The sequence below is a fragment of the Drosophila virilis genome, chromosome X (genome assembly GCF_030788295.1).
Source record: "Drosophila virilis strain 15010-1051.87 chromosome X, Dvir_AGI_RSII-ME, whole genome shotgun sequence".
NCBI classification, from domain to species: domain Eukaryota; kingdom Metazoa; phylum Arthropoda; class Insecta; order Diptera; family Drosophilidae; genus Drosophila; species Drosophila virilis.
This window is the reverse complement of record NC_091543.1, coordinates 13255388-13281874: the sequence shown is the minus strand read 5'-3', so window position 1 is coordinate 13281874 and position 26487 is coordinate 13255388. Positions and strand designations below refer to the sequence as shown.

The 26487-nt window shown below is 45.1% G+C and overlaps 4 protein-coding genes across 4 annotated transcripts in view; 3 read left to right on the top strand and 1 right to left on the bottom strand.

Annotated features, from left to right (window-relative positions):
* The first annotated feature begins 3866 nt into the window (after positions 1 to 3866).
* Karl (lipocalin/cytosolic fatty acid-binding protein Karl) lies at positions 3867 to 6855 on the top strand. The gene is made up of 5 exons (XM_002059509.4): positions 3867 to 4165; positions 5742 to 5879; positions 6252 to 6375; positions 6435 to 6591; positions 6650 to 6855. Exons 1-5 carry the CDS (start codon positions 4007 to 4009, stop codon positions 6810 to 6812), a joined length of 741 nt encoding a protein of 246 aa, XP_002059545.1. The 5' UTR covers positions 3867 to 4006; the 3' UTR covers positions 6813 to 6855.
* Positions 6856 to 7122: 267 nt separating this feature from the next.
* Positions 7123 to 17103, top strand: wapl (wings apart-like). The gene is made up of 8 exons (XM_002059508.4): positions 7123 to 7782; positions 8230 to 9438; positions 10842 to 13658; positions 13757 to 14605; positions 14699 to 14871; positions 14945 to 15033; positions 15505 to 15695; positions 15775 to 17103. Exons 2-8 carry the CDS (start codon positions 8377 to 8379, stop codon positions 16174 to 16176), a joined length of 5583 nt encoding a protein of 1860 aa, XP_002059544.1. The 5' UTR covers positions 7123 to 7782; positions 8230 to 8376; the 3' UTR covers positions 16177 to 17103.
* Positions 17104 to 17621: 518 nt separating this feature from the next.
* The window catches only part of LOC6636014 (centrosomal protein of 162 kDa), a 29204-nt gene continuing 20338 nt past the window's right edge, over positions 17622 to 26487 (top strand). Inside the window, exon 1 of the mRNA XM_002059502.4 lies at positions 17622 to 18761. Coding sequence (XP_002059538.2) covers positions 18027 to 18761 — 735 coding nt within the window. The 5' untranslated portion in view covers positions 17622 to 18026. The remainder of the gene's footprint in view (positions 18762 to 26487) is intronic.
* Positions 19183 to 24668, bottom strand: LOC6636018 (carboxypeptidase B). Its single transcript, XM_002059506.4, has 4 exons — positions 24236 to 24668; positions 20742 to 21193; positions 20518 to 20677; positions 19183 to 20141 (listed from the first exon to the last, which is right to left on the bottom strand). The coding sequence occupies exons 2-4, from the start codon at positions 21154 to 21156 to the stop codon at positions 19379 to 19381; spliced, it is 1338 nt and encodes a 445-aa protein (XP_002059542.2). The 5' UTR covers positions 21157 to 21193; positions 24236 to 24668; the 3' UTR covers positions 19183 to 19378.

Sequence of the window (26487 nt, the reverse complement as noted above, 5' to 3'; positions counted from 1 at the left end):
AATATTCATAGTTGTCTACTCAAGGAGTGCAGTTCTTCCCTTTTCTATCCATTGCTAAAGCTTTTTAATCTATCCCTTGAAACTTCTGTCTTTCCATCTCTTTGGAAAGAATCTTATATCATTCCTCTTCACAAGAAAGGTGGGAAGTCTGATATACAAAATTACAGGGGCATTGCAAAACTGTCTGCTATTCCTAAATTATTTGAAAAAATAATCACTTCGAATTTGCAGCATTTCTGCAAATCAGTTGTTTCCCCTGTTCAACATGGATTCGTAAAGAATCGGTCAACTACGACCAATCTGCTTGAGTTTACTTCCTTGGTAAATGATGCTTTCCTTTCGAAAATGCAAACTGATGTCATTTACACTGACTTCAGTAAGGCGTTTGACTCTGTGCACCATGACATCTTACTTTTTAAACTTGACCGAATAGGTTTCCCTCTGTCCCTTTTACTTTGGATTAATTCTTATTTAAAAGGTAGGACCCAAAGAGTAATACTGAGGTTGACTACCTCTAAAAGGGTTCACGTTACTTCTGGTGTTCCTCAAGGTAGTCATCTTGGACCTTTACTCTTTACACTTTTTATAAATGATCTTCCTTCTGTTATATCACATGCCCGTGTACTCATGTATGCGGACGATGTCAAACTTTTTCTATCATACACTAACCCCCTACATCATTCTCGTCTACAAGACGATTTGAACGCTATGCAACTTTGGTGTTCGGCCAATCAATTGCATCTAAATTGTTCAAAGTGTATGTTTATGACTTTTAATCGTACTACACCTTATCTTGTTAGTTATACAATCGACAATATCCCTTTGCAACGTATACTAACAGTTAAGGATCTTGGCGTTATTTTTGATTCTAAACTCTGTTTCAATCTTCATATAGATACCATTGTTAATGAGGCAAAAGGTGTACTTGGATTCATTAAACGATGGTCTAAAGAGTTTAACGATCCTTTTATAACAAAACTTCTGTACATCTCTCTTGTTCGCCCTATCCTTGAATACTGCTCTTGCATCTGGTCTCCACAGTATATCAACAGCCAGGATCGTATTGAATCTGTTCAGAAGCAATTTCTGCTTTTTGCCTTACGAGGTTTAAATTGGGACCCTAATCTTCGGTTGCCGTCCTACTCCAGCAGACTGCTTCTTCTCAACCTTCCGTCGTTAATCAACCGTAGGACAATTCTCGGTGTTGTCCTTCTACATAAGTTGATTATTGGCGACATTGATTCTCCTTTTCTGCTAGGGCGTCTTCAATTCTCTGTTCCGGCTAGACCAACCAGAAATTATCGCCCCTTATTACTATCTACGTGCACAACTGATTACGCTATGCACAATTCTTTTCGCGTGCTATGTAAAAATTATAATAGTTTGCATCACGTTTTCTCTACCGAACTGTCTCTACCCCTAATAAAATCGTTGCTTTCAGGATACCTTCGGGAAGTCGCTGACCATTCCCAGCTATGAGCAGGGGCATAGCTAGCCGGACAGGCTGAAAAATTTTCCCCCACCGTGTCGGTGATTTCCCAATACTTTTCTCTTTGTCCTATCCACTTAACACTCTTTATCTAACTTACATTGCTTTACTTTATTAACAATTTTCTTACTTTCTTTTTTCCTATTTATTGTATTTTCTTTATTAATTTAGCAAATTAAGATTATTTTTAATTTCACTTGAGATCACTTTTTTCCTACTTACAACCTTCTGCTTAGATGTAGGCTCTAATAGCGTCACTGACAAAATTAGCTGTGAAAAGGGGCACAGCTGGCCGGACTGGCAAATAAAACACCTCCATCGGTCGGTGATGCTATTTAGAAAATTGTATCCTTTAACTAGGCTTTTAGAATATACTTATATTGTACAACCTTTTGAATAATGAGGAAGACACTCGTTTTGTCGACCATTAATAAATAAATAAATAAAATAAAAAAAAATAAAATAAAATTGTTATTTTCTGAGCATACAGGGCATTCGCCAGTCGAGCACTCTCGACTGCAGCATTCATTTGACTTGTTTTCATTCATCTTCAGCGCACAGACATATGTAAGTACGCACGCGTGTGTGTCTGTGTGTGTGTGTGTGTGTGTGTGTGTGTGTGTGTGCGAGATCAGGAGACATTTCTCGTTGGTCGTTTTCTCGCCTTTTTCGCGCTGGCCGCTCTTTTCTTTTCTTTTTTCTTTCTTTCTTTTTGGCGCACATAAAAAAAAAAAAAAAAAAACGGCTTTTCGTTTAAGTGCGTCGCGCCTGGATGAGACGTCTGTCCGTTTGGCCGCCGACTGCGTCTCCGTCTGCGTCTGCGTCTGCAGAGAGATGACCGCTAAAGCCGGAACTGGCCATGGCCATGGCCAAGCGATGCAGTCGCCGTCGCGCCGCAGCGGCAGCACGTCGAAAGTTGCGCCGTTTTTGGGCTGGCCAACTGCCCGACAGACTGCCCGACAGACTGACAGACTGACTGACTGACCAACTGAGCAAACCAGACAGAGACGCGGACGCAAGCGCTGGCGGAAGAAGGAAAGTGAAGACGCTGCGCGCAGACGATGCGCAGTCAGCGTCGACGTTCGCGTTGACGCCCCACCTGCAGGCAGAACCCGAACGCGCTGAGGATGTCAACTGTGGATCGGGCTGTGGATGCTGAATGTGTATATGGATGTGGATGTGGATGTGGATGCTGTAGATGTGGATGTCGAATGTCGCGATGGCTGCGTGAAAATGCCGCCCAACGAGTTTCGCAATAAAGAGAAAGTGTCCAAAGGCTGTTCTCGCGATCGTAAAGAATAAATTTGTGTTTCCTGTTTGCTGCATACCTTTTTAACAAAAAACAAAAAAAACACTATAACCGATTTCATCTTTATCATCGACTACCACCACTTCCCCCCTAAGCCACTCCACGCATTAACTCGCGAGGGCCAACAAGTGCCGCGAGAAAGTTATTTATGCAGCCTGTTGCCAGGGTCTTGAGAAAACGTCAAAGGGAACGGACTGAGATCAATGCGCTCCGGCGACAACCTCAAGTGAAAACCGCATAAATTGCCAAAAGGCAACAACAACAATAACAACAACAAAAAAATGTGCTTAAGACGCAACTCGCCAAAACTCCAAATGCAGCCAAAAATACGCGTTCCTGCCTGTGGCAGCCAAAGGGCACAGTGGCACAGTGGCACAGTGGGGCCAGCGCCATGGAAAACGGCACAAATATTAATTGCTCAACACACAGATGGGCAGGCACATAGCTTGCCTATGTTAATGTATGTGTGCATGTGTGGGCGACTGGAAATGATAAGATTGAGAGCGACGGCATTTGCTGGATGCTTACACGCATTCCAATATCAATATTCCATTCAAAAAATATGACGCATTGCCACACTACGACACACACACACGCACGCACACGCATGCACATGCGAGTGTTTCCAACTGATTCGCAATGTACCGCTAGATCACCAAATCAGTGCAGAGCCAGTGCTTGGCTATAGCCAATGTAGCTAGCCAAAAACAAGCTGCATGTTAGGCAAAATGCATGCATTTCAAGCTAAATCAACAACAAACGTTGATTAAGCGAGCTAAGCGCGAGTGCTGGCAATTGCGGCCGCTGAAGCTAGCTAGAAAATGGCTAAACTGCCAACACTAGCCGATGTTGGCATGTGTGTATGTGTGCGCGTTTTATTTTCAGCTACGATAATGAACAAGCCGCAGCGACAAAAACAACGCGCAACATTTTTATATGAAATCTACATGAATACTGTGTAATACGCATGCATACACATATTGTATGTAACTGTATTTATATACTTACTTAGTATATGGCGTCTTATCCGCCAAGAATGGAACCGCTGCGCGGCATCCGTTCGAAACGGCAGCACAGTGCCAGCCACAACGCAGCGGACAGCGCTCGAGTCCAAGCTCCAACGCTAAATTTGCGGATAAGCAACAAGTAAAACCAAATTTATCCTTTATCCCAGTTCCAATTGGCATCGCAACGTTATCCGCTGCAGCATGTTGCTCACGCAGAGGGCAGCGCAGGTGCTGCCGCTGCTACTGCTGCGGCTGCTGCTCGAACTGACGGAGCTGCCCAGCGCCACGGCCTGGCTGAAGTTCAACAGTTACACGGCGCTCGGCCGGAAGCGCACGGATCTGCGCAAGAAGTGTCCAAATGTGAGTGAGAGTTAACTGTATAGGCCTTAGCTCGGATAGCTCGGATAAGCTGGCTGAATTGCTTGGCGGATAATGTAATTGGAAATCTGTTGACATTTTTACAGTGCAAGGGAAACAACAAAATTCCTTTTATCGTACAGTGAAAGTTCTTTTGGGAAGACATCTACGACATTATCCAGTACACTGACAAAAATAATTGACAATTTTTGTAGAAATTCTCTAAGCCATATAGAAATTTAAATCAACAAAGTTATCGATTGTTAACACTTGCTTAAGCTTTGATGCAAGTAGAGTATAGCAAAATTTGTCTCAGTGTACACGAAACATTTGCATGCCAGTGTGTGTGTGTGCGTGTGTGTGTGCTCTCTCATCAATATGCGAGTCAGTCAGGCTCTCATTCAGAATGTGTCTGGGGGCAAAGAAATGGGCGCACACTGATGCCAAAATCAATCACACTTTCTAAGTGCCCGACGTCCGCGTGTCGCTGCCGCTGTCGCCGTCGCAGTCGCTGCTTCCAGCGGCGTCGGCGTCGGTGTCGCCATCGGCATGGCCACAACGTTGACAGGCGCTCAAGTGCAGCGGATTTTGTTGTATATACCCTGTACCTGTGGCTAAATAGATAAAACAGGGTATACTCCAGCTGTGCAAGCGTATGTAACAGCCAGTAGCCATTGTATATATAGATATAGATATAGAGCTAGGTCGAGCGGAATTCCACCCGCCAGCGTGGAAAATTGGTGAATATTTTCTTCTCAAATGTAGACTCACAATACGCTTCGCCTGGCTGGAAATTGAAGGTCGAAGGCCATTTGCACCATCAAATCAATCAAAAGATTTCGAATTTACAATTTAATTTTCTGTTCCCTAAAATCGATAAATATCGATTTGCAAGCGCCGCACTTTGGGCATATCTCCAGATACCGAAAAACTGAAGATATCAAAAGCTGGGCGTAGATTCTTGTACTCTTAATATCTATCCAACTAAATATTAATATATGTATACATAAATCCGTTTTGCACTCAAAATGAAGAGGAGTCTTGATTATGCGGAGCTTTGATAAGAATCGGCACCGAATCCTTTTTTTCTGATAGGAATCGGGAAATGGAAATTGGAGAAATTGATTGCAAATTGATGTTACGGCAACTCGTAGCTGTGCATAGGGTATGTGGCCGTCGAACAGACCCGACTGTGGCACGCTTACACTTGTTTCTGTGCTTGTTGTTTGTTTTTCCTCATCTTTTTTTTTTCTATTTTTTTTTAAAATTTTTTTTTGTGGCAGTTGCAAGACGCACAGCCAAAAGCGAGAAACAAATTGAACAAATGCACAAACTGACATGCAACTAGATTTTTGTACGTGTGTGCGTGTGTGTGTGTGTGTGTGTGCGTGTGTGTGTGTGTGGTTTAATTTCAGCTGGCACGCACATTTGCCTCAATGAAAACTTTTCTGTTGTTATTCTGATTTTTATTTATGTGCTAACTTTCTATAAGAGACCATTCTACCAACTACAACCCCACCCCCCCCCCCCCCTCCCTTACATCACCATTCCCGTCCCCTCTTTACCACCCTCACAACAGGTGCGCGCCATACGCAACTTTGATCTGGAGCTAATGATGGGCAATTGGCATGTGGTCCAATATTATGCCTCCACGGAGGAGCTGCCCGAATATGCGTGCATGCGCAGCAATTTTGCCTTTTCCAGTGAGGATCAGCATGTAAGTACATCATAATCTCATGATTGACTGACTGACTGATTGACTGACTGAATGATTGACGGATTGGTTATGAAGCGCTCAAGCCGTGTGGGACTAGACTTGCCCTTGGCCTATTCGAACACTTTGGCAAATTCCACTCGCAAGTGTGGAAAATGAGTGAAAAAGTTTATTTTTGATCCGATTGGCTTCAAACTCATTTCTAAACACATGTGATGCGAATCTTTGTCGAAAAGTCATCTTCGGGCTTCAAAGCTTATGAAGTTTGAATTTTTTCACGTGGAAAAGTGGAAACACGACAGCACTTGTGCCGGGCAATGCCGGTCAATGCCTGCTATTCTGCTAGTACACACATGTTTTCTATATCCACCTCAGATAACCATGAACTTTAGCTACATCTTTGCCGAAGATCCGCTGCGCGAGAAGCTGCAAGGCAACATCACGTGGCTGATACCGGACTTTGGCACGCCCGGCCACTGGATGCACACCGAGGACATATGTAAGCCCAGGCCTGTCTTGAGTATTGGGCATATATTATTAAATTTTACACAATCACAGACGAGGGCATTTACAACACCTATGTGCTGGACACGGATTATAGGAACTGGGGTCTGATCATGCACTGTGCCGAGAAGAAGAAACATCCGCGATATTTGTCCGCATTGCTGCTGTCGCGGCAGCCCACGCTGGGCGATAATGTGATTACATTTTTGAGGTGAGTCGCACAATAACTCGCACGCATATGGCAAACGTTAATTTGAGCGTTTTATTAGAGAGAAATTGCCACGCTATGATATTGACTTGTCGTTCATGTTTGCCATAAATCAAACATTGTGCGAGCATCTGATGGAGTCGAGCAAAGATGATCCGCTGGCGTATATTGTGAATGGACAGCAGAGCATTACAGATAGCTTTAAGCTGATTAATAAACCATAATTGAATAATAATAATAATAATAAACGCATGCAATTCAAATCTAGCTTTAAATTGAGCGCTCACTTGAAGTTGGCTGCGATTAAACTCAATTTGACAAACGCTTAAAGTTGGCTGTGCGCAAAATGCGCACTAACCTTAAGTGAGCTGCGCGCAAAATTGCGTTCACTTTAAGTTGGCAGCACAACGTACGCCAAATGTGTAGCGTGAACGCAAATTGAGCAGTGTGTAACGCAAAAATGCGCAACGTATAATGAAAAAACACAACACTGAGCGTTCGTGGCGAATGCCAAGCTGAACAACGCAAACAAAATTTGGTCACTCTAAAACGTAGTTGCGAAGAAAAAATTAAATATTTTTGTGTGTTTTTAAAGAGTTTCAAGTGCATTGACAAAACACGGCAAACCAGCATTTTTGAACGTATTCGAATTAGTGTGTTCACAATGTGCAATATTTTCAATATACGCACAAACAGTGATTTGTATGTATATAATCTGTAGCTGTTGTTGTACCTGATTCGTTGCGATTTTCGTATGCTGCTGCGTTAAAAGTGGTGGAAAATGTGTGCAACAAAAAACATGCAATTGCCACTAACTATGCACATTGGGCAGCCAGCGGCAACAGTGCGTTAGCTATTGTTATTAATTTGGTGTGGTGCGGGTGCGTTAAACGTGAAAAGTAGCTGAGAAAATTCGCGCGTGCAACACAAAATTGCGCCAATAAGCGAACGACGAAGACGACGACGACGACGTTTCTGTCTGTTTCTGTTTTATTGCATTCCTGCTCGCACACATACATACATACATACAGAGCAACAGAGATTTTCAAGCATACATATGCATATGTATGCTTGCATGTATATGCATACACATATACATAAACACATGCATTCACGCAATAAACGCAACGCAACCAACAACAACAACAACAAACAACAATCAACATTGGCCGCAACACAAATGTTTTGTTTCAGGTGAGCATGCAGCAAACATGAATACAGTTTGTACAGTTTACGAAACGTGTATACTTTCAATATAAATAGAACAACTCAAAGTGCAACAAATATGTTGATGTGCATTGATTTGTTTCTCTTGTGTTTTTCGTTTTTTGTTTGTAACATTTCTGTTTCTTTTTGTTTTTGGCAACAATTAAAATGGTAAATCGTTTGCGCTCACACACTGTGCGCGCAATTGACAATAGTGTGCGCTCGCTCGCACGCACGCAACGCTTACGGCAACTCGTTTGTTGTGTTTTGTTGTTGTTGCTTCTTGACATTTGCTGCGGGAAGCTCCGCTTGAGAGTGTGTTTTTTTTTTTTTTTTTTTTGTTATAATTTGAATATACATAAGTGTATATATATTTTGAATATTGCAGTAGTTAGTTTTGATAATAATGCTAATGTTTACCGTTTCCACTTGCAGTGTAATTGTTGCAATCGCCATCAACTGGCCACGCGCGCCAACTATCGCATAAACGAATTGTAAACAACAGAAAAATAATCGCAATAAAAGGCGAAACTTGCAGGGAAGGCAGTATTCGCAAAATCAAGTGGAACTCCGCCCGTCAAGATGTCGCGCTGGGGCAAGAACATTGTTGTGCCGCTGGACTCGCTCTGCAAGGAGAAGGAGAACACCAATCGGCCGACGGTGGCTCGCTCGGTCGGCACGGTGGGCAAATGGGGCAAGATGGGCTTCACCTCGACGCGCACCTATACACTATCCGCGCTGCATCCGATGGCCGCTGCGGCGGCTGCTGCTGCGGCCGCCGCCAGTCCCGCCCAGAGTCCGGCCTCCACGCACGATCACGATCCGAACGATATGTCCGTGTCGGTGCCGGAGCCGCCCAAGCCCAAGAAGTTCTTCAAGTCGCGCAACGCGGCGCCGCCCGAGGTGATAGCCCAGATAATACAACAGTTGCCGCACTGTGTTGCCGCTACGTCACCCATGCGGGATCAGGCGGCCATGACGCCCACACGGGAACCCATCAAGCTCAAGCTGGCCAAAGGCAACTCCGCTGAGCGGAAGCGTAAGTCGCCCAAGAAGAAGGCAACGGCGACGACGGCGGCGGCGGCAGCGGCAACGACGGCTGCCTTAACGCCAGGTGCGTTTGGCGCCGCCGAACTAAGCGATGGCCTGGCCCTGGATGCAGCCGATCAAATGGATCTGGGTACGGGCGCATCGCCAACGGCTGAGCCCAAGGGCAAGAAAAAGAAGATCAAGGAGGAGAAGAAACTGAAGCCCGAGGCGCCGCCATCACGTATTCTGGGACGAGCCCGCAAAGCGGTCAACTACTGCGAAGTGGACGAGGACGAACGCTATCCCACGCCCATCAAGGATCTGGTGATGCCCAAAACGCGTGCGCCCGAAACAACAACAGCCGCATCCCAGGATGCTGCCACACCAGCAGCCCCAGACCCAGCCACAGCCACAGCCGCAATCCCTGCAGCAGCAGCAGCAACAGATAGCAATCCAGCGCTTCCTCCGCCAACGACGGCGCCCAGTTCAGCAGCCGTTGGCATCACAGCCGGCTCAGCTTCCACAATGGCCGCATCTTCTGTGCCATCTGCATCCGCCTCATCCAGTGCTTCCCGCACGCCCGAACATCCGCCAATTGTTCTGCGCATTTCCAAAGTGAGTGTTTCGAGCTGACGAGATCACATCTCATCCGGTGCTAAGGCCACAGGGCGTACGACTTCGGGATGCCGAAGATTATATGGCCAGAGGCAGATTAATAACAGACCAGCTGGCATTTTCCGGTCCTGACCGAGTTCCGTCATAGATAGCAATCTTCACATCTCGATCTATATTTAGTTAAGAACCAAAAGTTGTCCCTTCTTGTGAAGCTTTTAGCTGAAGGTAAACTTTTGCATGTACAACCTTTGACCTACATTTTCCATCCAAGAGGGGGTGGATTGTGCAGAGAGTTTAAAACATTTTAAAGTCGCGTTTGTAGTCAATCGCATGGCCTGCAAAATATTTGCCGTATTTCGCCAATTTTCCACAGTTGCGCGTGAAATTACCAAAACGCGCGTTTCTTAATATCCCTGAAGAAAGTTATATGTATATAGTTGATTAGAAATCTATATGGAAATGAGGTTTCTCTATATCCCAGCGATTTGTCCAATTGGATCTTATTGGTAAAATAGCCTGAGCATGATGTGTTAAGAGCATTTGCTTGGTGCTGTTAATATCTCTTTAAGAACAAAAGAAGTTGATTTTATAAAGGAACTCAATTCCCGGCATATCGCACGCATAGTGCTGCGATTTGGAAAACTTATTTTCTGGAAGTTCCAAAATAAGCTGACTATTCTATATAGAAATAATTGCCCTGATATTATTATAATTTCCAAACGAGATCTGCGCAAAAATTTAAGAATTTAAAGTCTAGCGTGTTTTTATCAATATAAATTGATTACAATTTTTTTTTTTCATAAATTAAGAATTATGTTAACTTTTGCAAGAAAAGCAACAGAAAAAAATTGTCCGAATTGCATTTGTGCACAGTTGACATATTTTCATCGTCTGCTTAACCACTGTGCGCACGAGTGACGCGCTCGGCGAGCGACGATCCCTGCCTGCCTCTCGCTCGCTCTCGTACACAAACACATACAGACACACACATATGTTCACGCACCCCATAACATGTCGGCTTGAAGCGCTCTTTAAGCGCTGTGTGGGAAAGAGAAAGCGACAACAATAACAACAAGCAGCAAGCAGCGCGCAGCGCCAGTGTTAAATTACGCGCGCTTTTACATTAAACGGAGTTTTTTTTTTCTTCTTTTTTTTTTGTTCGCCCATTTCTTTGCTTGAGTTTCTGTTTCTGTTTTTTTTTTTTTTTTCAACAACGTTTTCATTTGACTGCCGCCGCCGCTTAGGCCCAGTTGTTGTTTGTGTCTGTTGCGCGACAGTTGTCGCTGCCGTTAGCGGAAAGTGTTAATTACGGCTGAGAAAATACAACGTACCACACAAGTGCACACAGTTAGATCGAATAATGTGCTATAAACAATGGAATCATTTGGCGTTTTCAATTGCAGGGCACCTCACGTTTAGTCAGCACGGACAGCGAGGAGCCGCCAAATAGTTCGCCTGCACAGCAGCAGCAGCCATACGAGACGCCAAGCCAAGATGCGCTGCCCGATCATATAGAAGCCATAGTTCCTGCAAGTACGCCAAAAATAACTGTTAAACCGCTGCGACCGCCGACAGCGGCAGAAGCACAGGACGCAGCCGCAGCCGCAGCTGCAGCAGCTGGCAGTGAAACGTTAACGCAGGCAGCGACGCACGAGAAAATCAACAACGACGACGACGAGGAAGAAGAAGAAGAAGCGGTGGAGGAGGAGGAGGAGGAGGAAGAAGAAGACGACGAAGAGGAAGAGGAAGAACCGCCCGAAATCAATTATTGCACAGTGAAAATCTCACCAGATAAACCGCCCAAGGAGCGCCTGAAGCTGATCATCAAAACGGACGTCATACGGAACGCGATTGCCAAAGCAGCCGCCGCCGCTGCAGCAAAAGCCGCCGGCGAGGAGTCGCGCAGCGAAAAGAAATCCAAAAGTAAAAAGCACAAACATTTAAAGCACGCTCAGCTAGTCGAGCAACTGCAGCCCAGTCTACCAGCAGCAGGAGCAGGAGCAGTTGCAGTTGCTGCTGCCCCTGCCCCTGCCCCAACTGCATCGGTTGCCGAATTGGCAAATACGGAGTTTAAGACACCCTCGCCGCATCTGGCGCTGAGCGAGCCGCAGCAGCAGCAGCAGCAGCAGCCGCATCCGACGCATATACAGCCTTTGCGGGGTTCGGTTATATCGCCAACGACACGCTCCGATCACGACTTCGATTCGCAGTCGTCGGTGCTGGGCAGCATCTCGTCCAAGGGCAACAGCACGCCGCAGCTGCTGGCGCAGGCGGTGCAGGAGGAGAGCTGTGTGATACGCAGCCGGGGGTCCAGTGTCATAACCAGCGATCTAGAGACCAGCCAACACTCCTCACTGGTGGCGCCGCCCTCGGACATTGAGTCGCGACTGGAGTCCATGATGATGACCATCGATGGCAACAATACGGGTGCAGCTGCAGCAACAGCAGCCGGCACAGTTGCTGGCTCAGCAACCGATCTGCATAGTCGTGTGGAGCAGCCGCTGCAGCAGGACATACTCTCTGTGCTGCGCGGCGATGTGGTGCCACGTCTGAATGGCGTCGACGAGCCGGCCGCGGAGTCCAAACAGCCAAAGCGGGCGACGCGCGGACGTGCGCGCAAGTCCAATAGCAATAGCAATAGCAATGCGGAGCCGGCGCCAACGCCTACGGAGACGCGCACCAGAGCGCGCGCCAAGCCAGTGGAGGCATCATCGCCCACGTCCACGTCCACGTCCGTGCCCGCGGTCACGAAGCGTGCCACACGCACGCGCGGCAGCAAGAGAACGGAAACGGAAATGGAGCTGGTCGAGTCGCCCGAAAAGTGCTTGGAGGCAGCTGAGGCGCCGCCGCGACGCGGACGTGCCGCTGCGCGCGCCAACAACAACAATTTGGCCAACAGCAATAATAACAACAACAACAACAATAACAACATCAACAAAATTGCCGCCAACTTGTCCGCCAAAGCGGAAGCCAGTCGCACCACAGACTATGGCGCAGGCAGCACAGCCGCCGGAGCCGGAACACGTAGCTATGGACGCAAGCGGAAAAATCAGCAGGTGACGCAGCTGCTGCCACAGGGCGAAACGGATGCCGCGACGGCGGAGCAACTAAAGCTGAAGCTTCTGGAGCAGCAGCAGCAGCAGGAAGCGCAGCTGAACGATGATAGCCAGCCAACGCCGGCCAAGATGCCGCACACGGAGCTGGATGTGGACCTGGACGCGGAGCCTGATCCGGGCATGGATGAGCTGTCGAATACATCGAACAGCTCCTCGTTACAGCACGATGGCTCCTCATCGTCGCCGCCGCCGCGTGATTACAAATTTAAGGATAAGTTCAAGCGCACGCTCACCCTGGATACGCAGGTGGCGGGCGCTGGAGCTGCTGCTGCAGCCGCCGCCGCTGCCGCTGCGGAGGCAGCAGCAACCAGCAGTGCCGCCAACACTGGCAGCGAGGAGACACAGCGCGGCGCCGTCAAGCTGGTCATCTCCAAGAAGAAGGGCAGCATCTTCAAGAGCCGGGCGCTGGTGCCCTCCGATCAGGCCGAGCAGGCGTCGGTGGCCAAGCGACATCTGTACAAGCACAGCTGGGATGCGGCACTGGAGGCCAACGGCGGCGGCACTGGCAGCGATGCCAGCAATGCCTCCGCCTCGACGACAGCGGGCGGCGGCGCCAAGGCGGACAGCCTGCTTGCCAGCAAAGTGGCCACCATCGATGCCATCTACGGGGACTTTGGTGACAGCAACTCCAACAACAATACCTGCAGCAGTTCCGCGCTGCGCGGCGAAAGTCCCGCCCTGGGCAAACTGACGCGCCAGTCCAAGCCGCAGCACAGTGGACAATCCTCGGCGGCGGCGTCAAGCGATGCCTTCGACCTTGAACTGGAACCGAGTCCAGATGAAGCTGGTTCCGGCGGCGGCGGCACGGCTGGAGCTGCAGCTGGCGCTAGTGCTGGTGCTGGTGAGCGGACGGGTCTGCGCGTGGATCGCAAAACCAAGGAATACTATACGGTGGTGCGGAATGTGAAGACGGCGCATCAAATACAGGAGATTGGCGAGTACCAGGAGATGTATGACGATGTCGAGTACATACTGGATGCACTGCAGCCGCACAATCCACCGCCGACACGCTGCCTATCCGCCTTGCAGCTGGCCACCAAATGTATGACGCCCGCCTTTCGTATGCATGTGCGCGCCCATGGCGTTGTCACCAAGTTCTTTAAGGTGAGTGGACAGGGACGGAGACGGAGACGGAAACGGGGACGGGGTGTGCTTCATCTTCTTAAATATATAATCGAATTATCTGCTATCCAATTGCGTAGGCGCTATCGGATGCCAACAAGGATCTGAGCCTGGGCCTGTGCACCTCGGCCATTATGTATATACTCTCGCAGGAGGGCCTCAACATGGATCTCGATCGGGATTCGCTCGAGCTGATGATCAATTTGCTGGAAGCCGAAGGCGTGGGCGTCGCTGCGCACACAGACCGTCCCAATTATGAGAGGAACAAGCAAAAGGTGCGCGAACTATGCGAGGAGATCAAGGCCCAGGGCAAGGGCACCCATCTGAATGTCGAGTCGATAACGGTGGGCACTTTAGCAATGGAAACGCTGCTCTCGTTAACCTCAAAGCGTGCGGGCGAATGGTTCAAAGAGGATCTACGCAAACTTGGCGGCCTGGAGCATATTATCAAGACAATATCTGATTTCTGTCAGCCGGTAATTGCCACAGCTGCCACGGACATGGCCCTGGTCGCCTGGGAGCCAGCTCTGCTCGATAATATGCAAACGGTGGCGCGCTGTTTGCGCGTCCTCGAGAATGTTACCCAGCACAATGAGGCGAATCAGCGGTATATGCTCACCTATGCCAAGGGACGGGCCGTGGATACGCTGTGCTTCCTTTACCGCCTGTGTGATCGCCAGCTGCTGCTGCATCCCTCGACAGCCGAACAGAATAGCAGCAAAGAGCATCCGGGCGTGGCGATGCGCGAACTCCTCATACCCGTCATGAAGGTGCTCATCAATCTGACGCACACGTTCAACGAGGCTCAGCCCTCGCTGGGCGCCGAGCTGCTCGGCAAGCGCAGCGATGTCATCGAGACATCATTCCATCTGCTGTTGCTTGCGTCCAACTACATTCCGGATCGCTGTGTCTTCGAGCTGAGCATTCTGGTGAGTTGATCGAATTTACTAATGGACATGGCACGTTTCCAATGTGTTATATTGATGATATTTAACGAACATGTTTTGTGCTGACTCCGCCAGGTGCTGACCCTGCTCATCAATCTGTGCATGCACACGCCGCCCAATCGTGCCACACTGATGCAGGCCCATGCGCCGGCCGAATATGTGGCGGACAATCCAACGCCCGGTGATCAGGCGGTCAGTGCGGTTCAGGCGCTGCTCGAGTACTTCTACAAGTGCGAGGAGCTGGCCAGGTGTGTTACTTTCACAGCTTCAATTCTCAGTTCACCAAAAATTAAAACTCTCATTTCATATTTGTGTGTGCAGACTTGTGGAGAAGAACACGGACGCCTTCCTCGAGAGCAACGAGAAGAGCAAAAAGAAGCAGGAGGAGGTCGAGGAGACAGTCAACAATCGTAAGTTATAACAGATCAGGGATTGGGCACGTCCGAAAGTGGTTACCCACTTGGCTAATTGACATTCGTTAATGCTGGCAACAAATATAAATAGCGCGCAAATCGATTCCAAAGAAACGCCAGCCATACGCAACGAAATTCGAGTAACTTTCGCACATTCCATGACGGCGGCCGGGAAAAGGGGGTGATTGTCTGGCAATGAGAGGCAAGCTGAAAAGTTTATTTACAAAGAACTCGCCAATAGACTTTGAATATTTACATTAGAAAAAATGCAATGCAATGGACATATTGATTTTAAATCGATTAAAAGGCATCAGGAGAAGCGACATTTGATATAACTAATGTGAATTTGCATTTAAAACCGGCTGCAAGGCAAATCTTTGCTGGACAAGCTATAAACTGTTGAATATAATTATAAATATAGTATAATATTAATATATATTTACGTATATGGTATTTGAACAATTGCAGTTGTGCAACGCGCCAGCCATCACATGGAGCACACGCTGAAAGGCAGCTATGCGGCGATATTAATTGGTAACCTGATAACCGACAACGACCAGTATGAGACAATCGTGCGGCGGCAGCTGCGTGGCAATAGCTTTAAGGAGATCGTTGGTGTGCTGGAGAAATATCACACCTTTATGAACCTGACTTCCAGTGTGCGTAAACAATTGCTTTATATAAATTGTTTGTTCTATTGAATATCGTATGGTAACATATATTTGTTTGTTGCAACAGTTGGAGGCAGCATTTGTGGCGCACATGAAGTCCACCAAGAAGATAATTGACAACTTCAAGAAGCGTGATTATATCTATGAGCATGCGGATGAGGATCATACGATGCCGATGCCCCTCAATCTAGAGACGACGACGCATCATCATCATCATCATCATCATCATCTTCATCATCATCATCATCATGAGCCAAATGATGCAGCGGCGCACACGCTAGATGCGAATGCTTCCAGCAGCAACACAAGCATTGCAACCAGCAGCAGCAACAACAACGCTAGCAACAGCAGCAGCAGCAACACAACCACCACCACCAACACCGCCAGCAGCAGCAGTGGCAGTGGCAGTGGCAGTGTCAGTGGCAGCAGCATGCCACGTGTCTTTAAGACCTACAGCAGTCATAGATAATCAATGCCGGACGAGCAGTAAGCCAGATCTGTGGAAGACAGACGTCGCCGTTGCCGCCGCCGCCGCCAGTCACTGAAAGCCTGCCACCAAAATAATAATTATTTATGTTGTTTGTAATTGCTGACAATTGCAGCCTATATACATAATTATTTATTTCCTATTACGTATATGTGAACACACACACACACACACACCCAACACACTTTGATATATATATATATGTGTATATTTTATAATATTTCGCTGTGCTCTGCTTGGCTCTGCCTTGGGTTTTCAGCTTAGCTTCGCAATATTTAATTGTATTGTATTTAAAACAAAAAAAGTGATAGCAAATGAGCATGGTCAGCGTTTTAACTACAAACACACCCACACACACATCCGCATACACACAACAACCACAACCACACCCACACAGACACACACTCAAAGATCCAAATTAAATACTGATAATGTGTACGTTATATAGTCATAAGCAATATTAGCAACTATTATTATATATTTACACACAACACACACACACACACACGCGCACACACACAGATAATCGATTGTACATATTGTTTATTCAACGATTTTATTCAATGCTATCTAGATTTTATTTAATGTTTCTATGCTCTATTACTATTTTAATTATTATTACAAATTCTTTTTTTTTTTTTTTTAACTATATATATATATATATGTATTTATAAGCACACACACACATACTTGTACATGTATAAAGTAGAAGATGTAATGTTTTGCAAACAAAAACAAACCAGAAAAAATATAGTTATTTTAAGCAGGAAAGAACTCTATCCATAATTAAAAATGTATGTATGTGTATGTTTAAATGAAAAATGTCATATTTAGGCTTACAACTGAGATATAAACCAGAGAGAGATATAAAAAAAAAAAAGAAAACTCAATTTCGGGAACAAAATATATGTATTTATTTTTTTGTTTTAAAATTGTCGATAATGTGAAAAAAAAAACAACAACTATATATAAGGAAACCCTACACACTACATATAATTATTGTTCTTGCAGAAAACAAAAAAAAAAAAAAAAAAAACAAAACAATATATAAAATAAAATTCAAAAGAAATGAATTTATGTTGTATTTCCATAAGACACTATTTGGCAAGCTAAAAAATGTTCAAATTACATCTTTTGCAGAAAAAAAAAAAAAATAGAATGTTATGTTAATGTTTTAACAGCCAACAATATTTGCTCTCGGCGCCAAAAAACAAAAAAAAATATTACAAAATTTGATCGTAAATCACAAGCAAACATGAAAACAATTGAGAAACAAATAAAAATGTTGCCTAATAAAATAGTTTTCCATGGAATTGAAATAAATAAAATGCCGCTAAATTGTTCCCAGCCGTCAGCTCTGTTAAGTGTGGAGCAGCGCTGTTAGCTGTGGAGCCGTAACGTGTACACGTGAATGACAAAATGAACAGTAGTCGTAATTTATGGCAATTGTACAAACAAGACGGAAAAATGATGCGAGATTAAAAAGCAACAAAAATAAATATATATATGTATATATATATTCTTTTTTTTTGCTTTTTTTTTATAACGCATTGCTGTAAAGACTAAATTAAGTGAGACGGCGGCAACGTCGGCAGTCGGGTGCAAAATTTTCGTCCAAACTGTAAATTGAAAAAAAAAAAAAATAACCAAAATCAAAAGAACAACAAATAAACAAAACGCAGCGCAGCGCAGGTGTGCGTGTGTGTGTGTGTGTGTGTGTGTGTGTGTGTGTGTGTGGGCGCCAGGCGTAGCCAACAACACGCAGAGCAATAGGGATTATAAGAAGCAGTTGGACCGGGGTGAAATCCGCAGGCAGCAGCTGCAATTGGGACATGTCCAAGGTGCAGCCAATGGCGTCGGCGTCGGCGCGCCAATTGGGCGGCGAGAGTGTGACCATAGCACATGCAGAGGCAAGCGGAGATGCGGCCAGCGTGGATCTGAACGCATTGGACTACACAAGCAGCAGCTCGATCATTGAGTTCCTGGCCAAGGAGCAGGACTGCAACATCGAGCCAGCCGATCCGGATAGCATATTCCAGGAAGTCAATCGGCTCGCGGACAGCACAGATCTGCGCTCCGTGGATGAGCTGCTGTTGGAAGCGGAGCGTCTCATTCAGCAACAGCTGCGCTTGGGTGACGGCGACGGCGGCGGCGACGGCGACGGCGACATCGATGCCAATGGCCAGCTGAAGACGCCCTCAACCACGTCACCGCAGTCGCTGTCATCGTCACAGAACAGCATTAAGCTGAACACGCGCTTCACGCGTCGCATCGAGCATGTTACCACCGTCACCACGAGCACCACCAGGACCACCAGTCCAAGCCATGCCAAAGCCAATTACAACAACAACAACAACAACAAATTCAAATCTGTGGCCAACTCCTCGACGTCAACGCCAGCCGAGCCGCTGGGCAACTTTGTGGCATTTGTTGAGAACCTGCCCTCAGAATCGGTCATCTCCGAGGAGTCCACACCCAAGGATCTGCACAATCATACGCACAACGGCGACGCCTTCGCTCAGCTGCAGCTGGAACAGCTCGACAACACCGATGACGACGAGGATACGGTAAGTCTATCGATTCGCAAGCTTCTCCACAGCATTCTCCAATCAGAGACTTTTGCATTGTGCCCATGTTCAGTTGGTCTGATTGGATTTACTTTAGCAACCTTTGCTGTTGTCCCTTATCGTTAGTTCCGTTCACGGTTCAGCGTTAGATTCGGTTCGTGGAACTGGTTCTCTATACTTACTTTACTTTACTTTACTCTTTGATTTGAACCTTCTTTGGGGTTATTTTTTTCTAAATTAACTAGAAATCGCTGGAGGTCAACTTTATATACATTAAAATTATTAATGTATTAATTAAAAGACTTTAGTTGTTTGGCTGTGATAAGAACTGGAACTGAACGTAAACTGGTTCGGCTGCGAACCATTTTGCAGCCCTGGTTTTTGTTCCGAACCCAGCGAAATAAAAAGAACATGTCTGAAATATGATTTATAGATACAAGTATATATATATATATATTTATTTGTTTATTATTCATTTGTTTTATTTTTTTGTTTTTTTTTTGTTGTTATTTGTTTTTACATATGTACAATGTACATGCATACATAAATAGGCATTCACACATAGAAGCGCGAAGCTGCGCTCACACACTTACACCTAGTTAGATACAGTTACGGGATCAGCCGATGGATTGGGCAACTGTCTCGGCAACGGTCCAGCCCTCGAGGGCGGTGTCCTTGATGAATTTGGGCGGCAGGACAAAGCCGTAGGTGCCGCGATCGCGCAACTCAATGGTGTACACGTATTTAACGCCGAGTGCGGCACGGCTCCAATCGTCGGAGCCGCCGCCGGCAATGCCGAGCACCTCGTGGGTGACGGCCGCCGTATAGCTGCTGCCCGTCTTTTGGGCAATGCGATCGACGGCGGTGCTGGCGACGCGCTGCAGCACGCTCGAATCCTTGACCTTGACGGCCTTGTAGGCCCACGGATAGACGACCATCTGGCCGTAGCTGTGATAGGTTAGATACGCCTCCAGATTGTATTTGCGCTTGGCCAGAAAATCGGAGACGGCCTTCGTTTCCAGCTCGGAGGCGGCTGCGCTGCCGCGATAGACATCGCTGCAGGGATCCTTTGAGGAACCGAATCCGGTCCAGCCAATATCGAAATTGCGATTCAGATCGACGCCAAAGCAATTGGTTCGTCGCGATGCCGAGCGATTCTTACGCCACAGTCGATTCGTCGTGCGGCTGTACTCGTAGCCATCCGGATTCATTACGGGCATTATGTACCAGGTGAGGCCGCGTATATGCGCCGGCTGATTCTCCCAGTTGTGCATTAGCTGGTACAGTATAAACGTAACTGTTGCCGGGCTGATCCACTCACGTGCATGGATGCCGCCGTCGATCCAAACTTTTTTGAATTCGCGCGGATTTTCCGAGATGCTGCAAGGGTGACAACAAAAATACACAGCATAGCTTAAGGCGGTGCTTGGAACTTTGTGGGCTGCTTAACAGTTGCCAAAATGTAGCATACTAAGCAGCGCCCAGAATGTTAGCTTAACATTTAATACAAGCTTATCTAGCTGTAGGCTCTGTTAAGTTAACAGCTGCAAGTGAATTGCACTTGCAGCTAACAGAATGCGGCATATTCTTGGGCGGTGCCAGAAAAACAGCTTGCAGAAGAACTTGGCTATGGAATATGTGACAAACTGAAGCACCGACATCTTCGAAATCGGACCAACTATATCTTGAATGTTTTGCTAGGAAGGATATTCAATCTTCGGTACTCCGAAGACATTCGCATTTTCGCTTAACATACCGCAAGACTTTCAAATCGCGTTTCTCGGCCGTCTGTCCTATGGTATAGAGGCGACATATATTCGGATACTTGGCGCGTATTTCGCGCATAAACGCATAGATGGTCTCCAGATCGTGATAGTCCTTCCAGTGCATGCCGCTGCCGCTGCGTGAGGCCTTCTCTGTTGGGGGAGGGAGACATTCAATTCGATTTGTTTAAAGATTCGAATTCGATTCTCTACTCACTTGAGCGTGCGCCTGGCTGGGCTTGTGTGGCCTGGATGCCTTCCAACAGCTCCTGATCGATCAGGGACTGGACATTGTCCGACAGCACCTCGGCATCGAGACGGTGGGCTTGCAGAAAACTGCGCGCCGCCTTCACGTGCTCCTTGCCAATGGAGACGTCCAGAAACTTGGAGTTCTCCTTCCAAATGTTACCACCAAACTTCTCCTCCAGCACCTGGCCAACGGGTATGCTCTGCAGCATGGCATCGCTCATGTTGTGAACGCGCCACAACTGCGTCTCGTCAAAGCGCTCCGGTATCCCGTTTAGATACTCATTACCCTGAAAAGCCAGCGAGCTGTTTGTCGCACTCGCCATGGCCAGGAGCATCCCGAGCAGCATCAGCTGACCTAGTCGTTGACTCATCTCTCCTTCCATCAGTTGTCAGTTGTCAGTTGTCAGCTATCTGCGATATCTGTGTGGAATGATAACTTATCAGCTTCCGACGAGCTGCAGCCAGCGTCTAAGTAATTAACAAACCCAATTAACCCAACACCTTGTCCCGCCCCGCCACGCCCCCGTTACGCTTAGTTGAGTTTCTGGGTCGCAGACTCTATTCAATTGAATACAAATGGCACTCGCCAGTTAGTTTGTTAATCGAGTCACCTTTTTTCCCTTAATCCATATTCGAAAAAAAATAGCTCATGAACACAGTTTAGAGCGCACACACGAGTTGTTAAAAGTTCTATATTTACGATATGCTAAACTAATGAGGGTTTATTTTATGATCTTCTACAAATTTCCCAATTTTAATGAATGTTAAATGATAAAAGGAAACTAAACACGTTCATAAAACTAGACTTGTTTATATGGAGCGTAATTGTAATTACACGAAATTGACATTCACGTATATCGTATATTGGCATGGAATTGTATTGTAGAACTGTGCATTTACGATATTGGGAAACTAATGTGATTGGTTTTGTTTTGTGATTTTGTGAAAGTATCCAATGTATAAAATTGACAGTTGTTTGAACATATCTAGAGTAGGCCATTTTGAGATCCAGATAAATGGGATATTAACCAAATTTACGTTTACGATATGGGAAATCGGAATGGAACTTTGAAAACTTTTCAACTATAATTATTGATTTTCACAATTAAATTAATGCTCACCTCTCAAATGCAAAATCGTTTAACTCAATGCTATAAATCTTAATCTATATAATAATATATGATCATAACGGATAAATCTTATAACAGAATAGTTGTAAATTCGCGCAAATATAATTTGTACGTCAGCGAAAACTAATTGCAAACCGCCAGTGTTGTAAATCGTAAAAATGTTAATTTATGATATGAAAAACGAACGGAAATGAAGCTCTTTTTTGTATACATTGCGATGACCTAATTGTTTTTTTTATTTTTTATAGATTTTATATAATAATATGTGCAATTATTGAAAATTTTAAAGCTTGAGCCAAATGACGGATTGATTGATAACTTTTGGAAAATCACACTTTAATAGTGGAAGAAACGGGTGAAAATCGTTTGTGTGAAACTTGTTTAGTTTTCTAAACTTCTTGGCAAGACCTTCACAATGTCCCCAATTCTCGGAAGTATTATTTTCAAAGCCTCAGCTCTGATATGTAGCTCATGTATATAGAGACAACATGGGAAAACTGATTGACAGTAGGTTTCCACAGATCACAGGTTATCTCTTTGCAATTTTCCCACTTTCAACAACAATTCCGAGAGGCTCTGTTATGCTGCTAAGTAACCTTATCGATAGAGGAAATATTCTAATCCCCAATCTGACAAATTGTCATTGGCGCGGTTCACAGTTCGAATCTTTTAGGAATCTGGGTTTTTATACATTTAATTTTTTAGTTATTTAAGTTTGTTTAGTTTTACCTACCCTTGCTTAACCAGAGTCTTCCTAAATCAAAGTACTCGATCCGCTTTTAAACAAAACCAGTTCAAATTATTCCCATTAATTTTTTATGGTAAATCGAGTCTTAAATCTGGACGTTTGTCCGAATAGCTTTTCAAAAACCAAACCTTCAAACCAAAACCTAGGTTCGAGAAGTTGAATATCGGGTCTTTCGATAGAAACCCAAAGGCTTTACGGTTTGAACCAGCGACTTCCCTTCTCGTTTGCAGCCCTGTATGAAATGACAGGACAGAGTCTAACAAAATGTTGCATTTACATTTTTAAATATATGAAATGATGGTAAATAGACAATTGGTTAAGCTCCAGCAATAGAAATATAGTATTTAGTTGATTTTGGAGAAATTTCCGCCCTGCCCAACGGCTTCCTGTGGCCGTGTGTGTCTTGGCCTTGGCCAAGTTCAATGTTATCGGCAATTGGACATGCTGTGATTTCTATAGCTTGGCTGCAATTGGTTTTATTTTCATTTATTTTTTGTGTCAGTCCATCAACTGTCGACGATCAATTCGAGACGCGCATTTGGGCTTTATGCCAAGCGCGGGAAGTGGGTGGGCTTGGATTGCGGGCTATTATGCGATACGACGATACGACGATTCGAAACGCATTCGGAATGAATCCATTTGTATGCGAAAGACACTTGCGTAATCTCGAGGCAACTGAATATTATTTTTGGCCTCTTTTTTTTTTCGGTTTATATATGCTTTTGAGATTGAATTCTAATTGCGAGCGCATTCCATCAGAATCCAAATCCGAAACGGAATCCAAATCCGAAACGGAATCCAAATCGGAATCGGAATCTTAGTTTCAGTTGCGAAACTGTTGTCGCTTTTGGTTAGCACGCAATTGTGCTAATTTTCTCCCGACGACCTGTTTGGATTATCGTCTATTTGATTTATTTAGTTTTTGTTTTTTTTTTTTTGTATTTTAGTGCAGAAAGCGGCCCAGAGAACTGGTTCTAAGCAAACATTTAGGTTGTTGTGCGCAGCGATGGAATCTTGTGAATAGCCCGACCTTCGTTTCGATCACGTGTCCCAGATGTTATCGCCAGTTCGTGCTGTGCTCCAAAACTGGAGCGACTGCACATTTCCCTTGACGAGTCATCAATAAGTAAGAGTGCCCGACTGCGAAATACCCTGTGCACAGAATTGTCAAGCCGTAATACGCAATAGTCGTTTACGCTCTTACAATCCTTGATATTTATCGATTTATCGATAGGCGGAAAGAAGTTTTCCTGCAAATTTGTTAACCCTTATTCTTTTCACACCAAGAAATGATGACCCAATCGGGTATCGCTCATCTTCTGCCCGTTACATACATTTGCACAACAGCATTATACCCATTTTCGTTAGTCCATTTTCACAGCATACAGGGTATAGAAACTTGTCGCAGCCCGTTGCAGTTAAAAGTTTAAGCGCAATGTTAATGTTAATGTTAATGTTAATTTACATGCAAATGTTAAACATGGATGACCTCTCTCATTCAGAAACGCATCCGCATTAACGCTCTTGCATTCTCGCTCGCACGCACACACGCACAATTCAATTCAATTCATTTATTTAGCTTACGTTTTACGTTTCGCTGTGTTTGTTGTTGTTGCTGCTGCTGCGCTTCTTGGATGCTGCAGTTGCCGGTCAGTTGCTGCTGCTGTGTGTGTGTGTGTGTGTGTGTTTGACTGTAACACTTGGCAGCTCACTGACGAATCCAGACTAAATGCTGCCTTTGTGTCGCTTCAATTTTTATATAAAACCCAGCCAGGCAACTGTGCCGAGGGCCGTTTCCCGATAAAAAAAAATGCAAAAATAAACCAAAATAAAACCAAACGGAAAAAAATAATACACGCACACACACTAAATCAGAAAAAGAGACCGAAGAAAAAAATTAATAAAAAAAAAAAAACAAACGTTAAACAGAATTACAACAGAAAGTGAAAAAAAAGCAATTTTGGGGAAAAAAATTGCGCTGCTGCCTGACGACCGATCTTGGAGCGATCGGCGCGTACTGAATGAATTGACAACAACAGTAGTCGCAGCAGCACTAGCAGTAACAGCAGCAGCAGCAGCAGCAGCGGCGGCGGCGCAGCAGTCAGCAGGCAGCAGCAGCGACGCGCTTACAGGCAGCGCGAGAGAGTCACGCATCAAAAAAGAAAATAAAAAAAAAAAAAAACATGAACCAACAACAACAATAAATTTGTGAAGCCTGTGCATGTGTGCGCATGTGTGCGTGTGTGCTGCTGCCAGAGTAATTTTGTTGTTGTTGCTGCGCCTACACTCTTCCCATCTCACCGCTATGCAATGCAAGTCAGCGACATTGACTCTCTTTTGCGTCGTGCTGTAATGTGATGCGTCGCTGCGCCCGCTGCTGTTGCTGCTGCTGCTTATGAATTTTGCTACTGTTGTTGCATTTCGTGTGCTTTATCAAAAGTCAATCTATTACTCACACACACAGACACACACAGCCACATGCATAGGCATAGTGAGTCGTGCAGTTGGCGTCCGTTTTGCACTTTGCACTTGTACAGGCAACAGTTTGACAGTCACATCGCAACTGTTAATGGTTTTTTTTTTATTTAGCTTTTAATGTGTATCTCCAGCTTTGCATTGAAAGCCACTCGCTCGCAGCGCACAGCGTAACAGCACGGAATAGTCCATTCGAAATTAACACCTCTATTTCGGGCACGAACGCCAGCTCTGGCTTGATTTGAGCACAGTGCATTTCATAAGTATTCATACATGTATGCATGCATATCCAATACTAATTTTATATGCATATGTGTCTGTATGCACTTCCACTATTTATCATTCTTGTCATTCTTGCTTGGTTCATTTACTCGCCTCAACAACTTGTGCAATTCATCATTTCAGTTTGAATATTGACTACCTTTTTAAGTGAGAAAAGTAAAAAAAATAAAGTAAACAAACTGCCTTCAAAGATATAATTTGTACACTCTGTGCACACATTGTAAAGCGATAACATGCCACCTTTAGATATATATATATATACCATATATGTACACTCACCAGTTTAAAGCTAGAGCTGCTGATGTCTGAAATACCTTACAATAATATTCCTTCATAAACAGCACAGATACAAACAGAAAGTTTAATGACTTTAAAGAACAGTCATCATTATTGGAATGAATTTACCAAATGAGTCATTACAGGATGATACTTTTTATACTGCAAATAACATAACACAACAATGTTAATGTATAACATAATGTCAAGCCATAAACAATCTGTTGCTAAGCCGAACTTTTACGAACCGACAAATCTAGGGAAAACCCATATTAAGGCTAGCTAGAATTTTGTTAAGAAAATCGCATACACACATAAAAACCTATATAGACAGCTATAATTATTGAAATATTAAGCATAATCTTTTGATCATTGGTTTTACCTGCTGATCTCAGAGCTGGGAAATGCATGCATGACTTATCTGCGGGAGAGTGCAAGAGGCAGCAGCGATACATGCAAGCTTATTGAGATGCATGCATGCGTATATATTTGAGAGGCATTGTGCTCTGTTGTACATTTGATTCAATTGCTGCACACGCATGTCAAACTGTGCACATGTATGTACATATGTATGCGCGTGCGTGTGTGCGTGCGTGCGTGATTATGTGTTTTTCAATATGTCATTTTGTATACACATACATACATATGTATGCATATGACTTAGTGTGCGTGTGTGTGTGTGTGTGCGTATGACGGCGCAATTTTTGACCCACTTGCCATGTTTTTACTTTCTTTCGCCTTTAATAATGATCAACATGGCTCCCCCACCAATTAAGTTGGTTTTTTCTCTTCTTTGTAGTTTA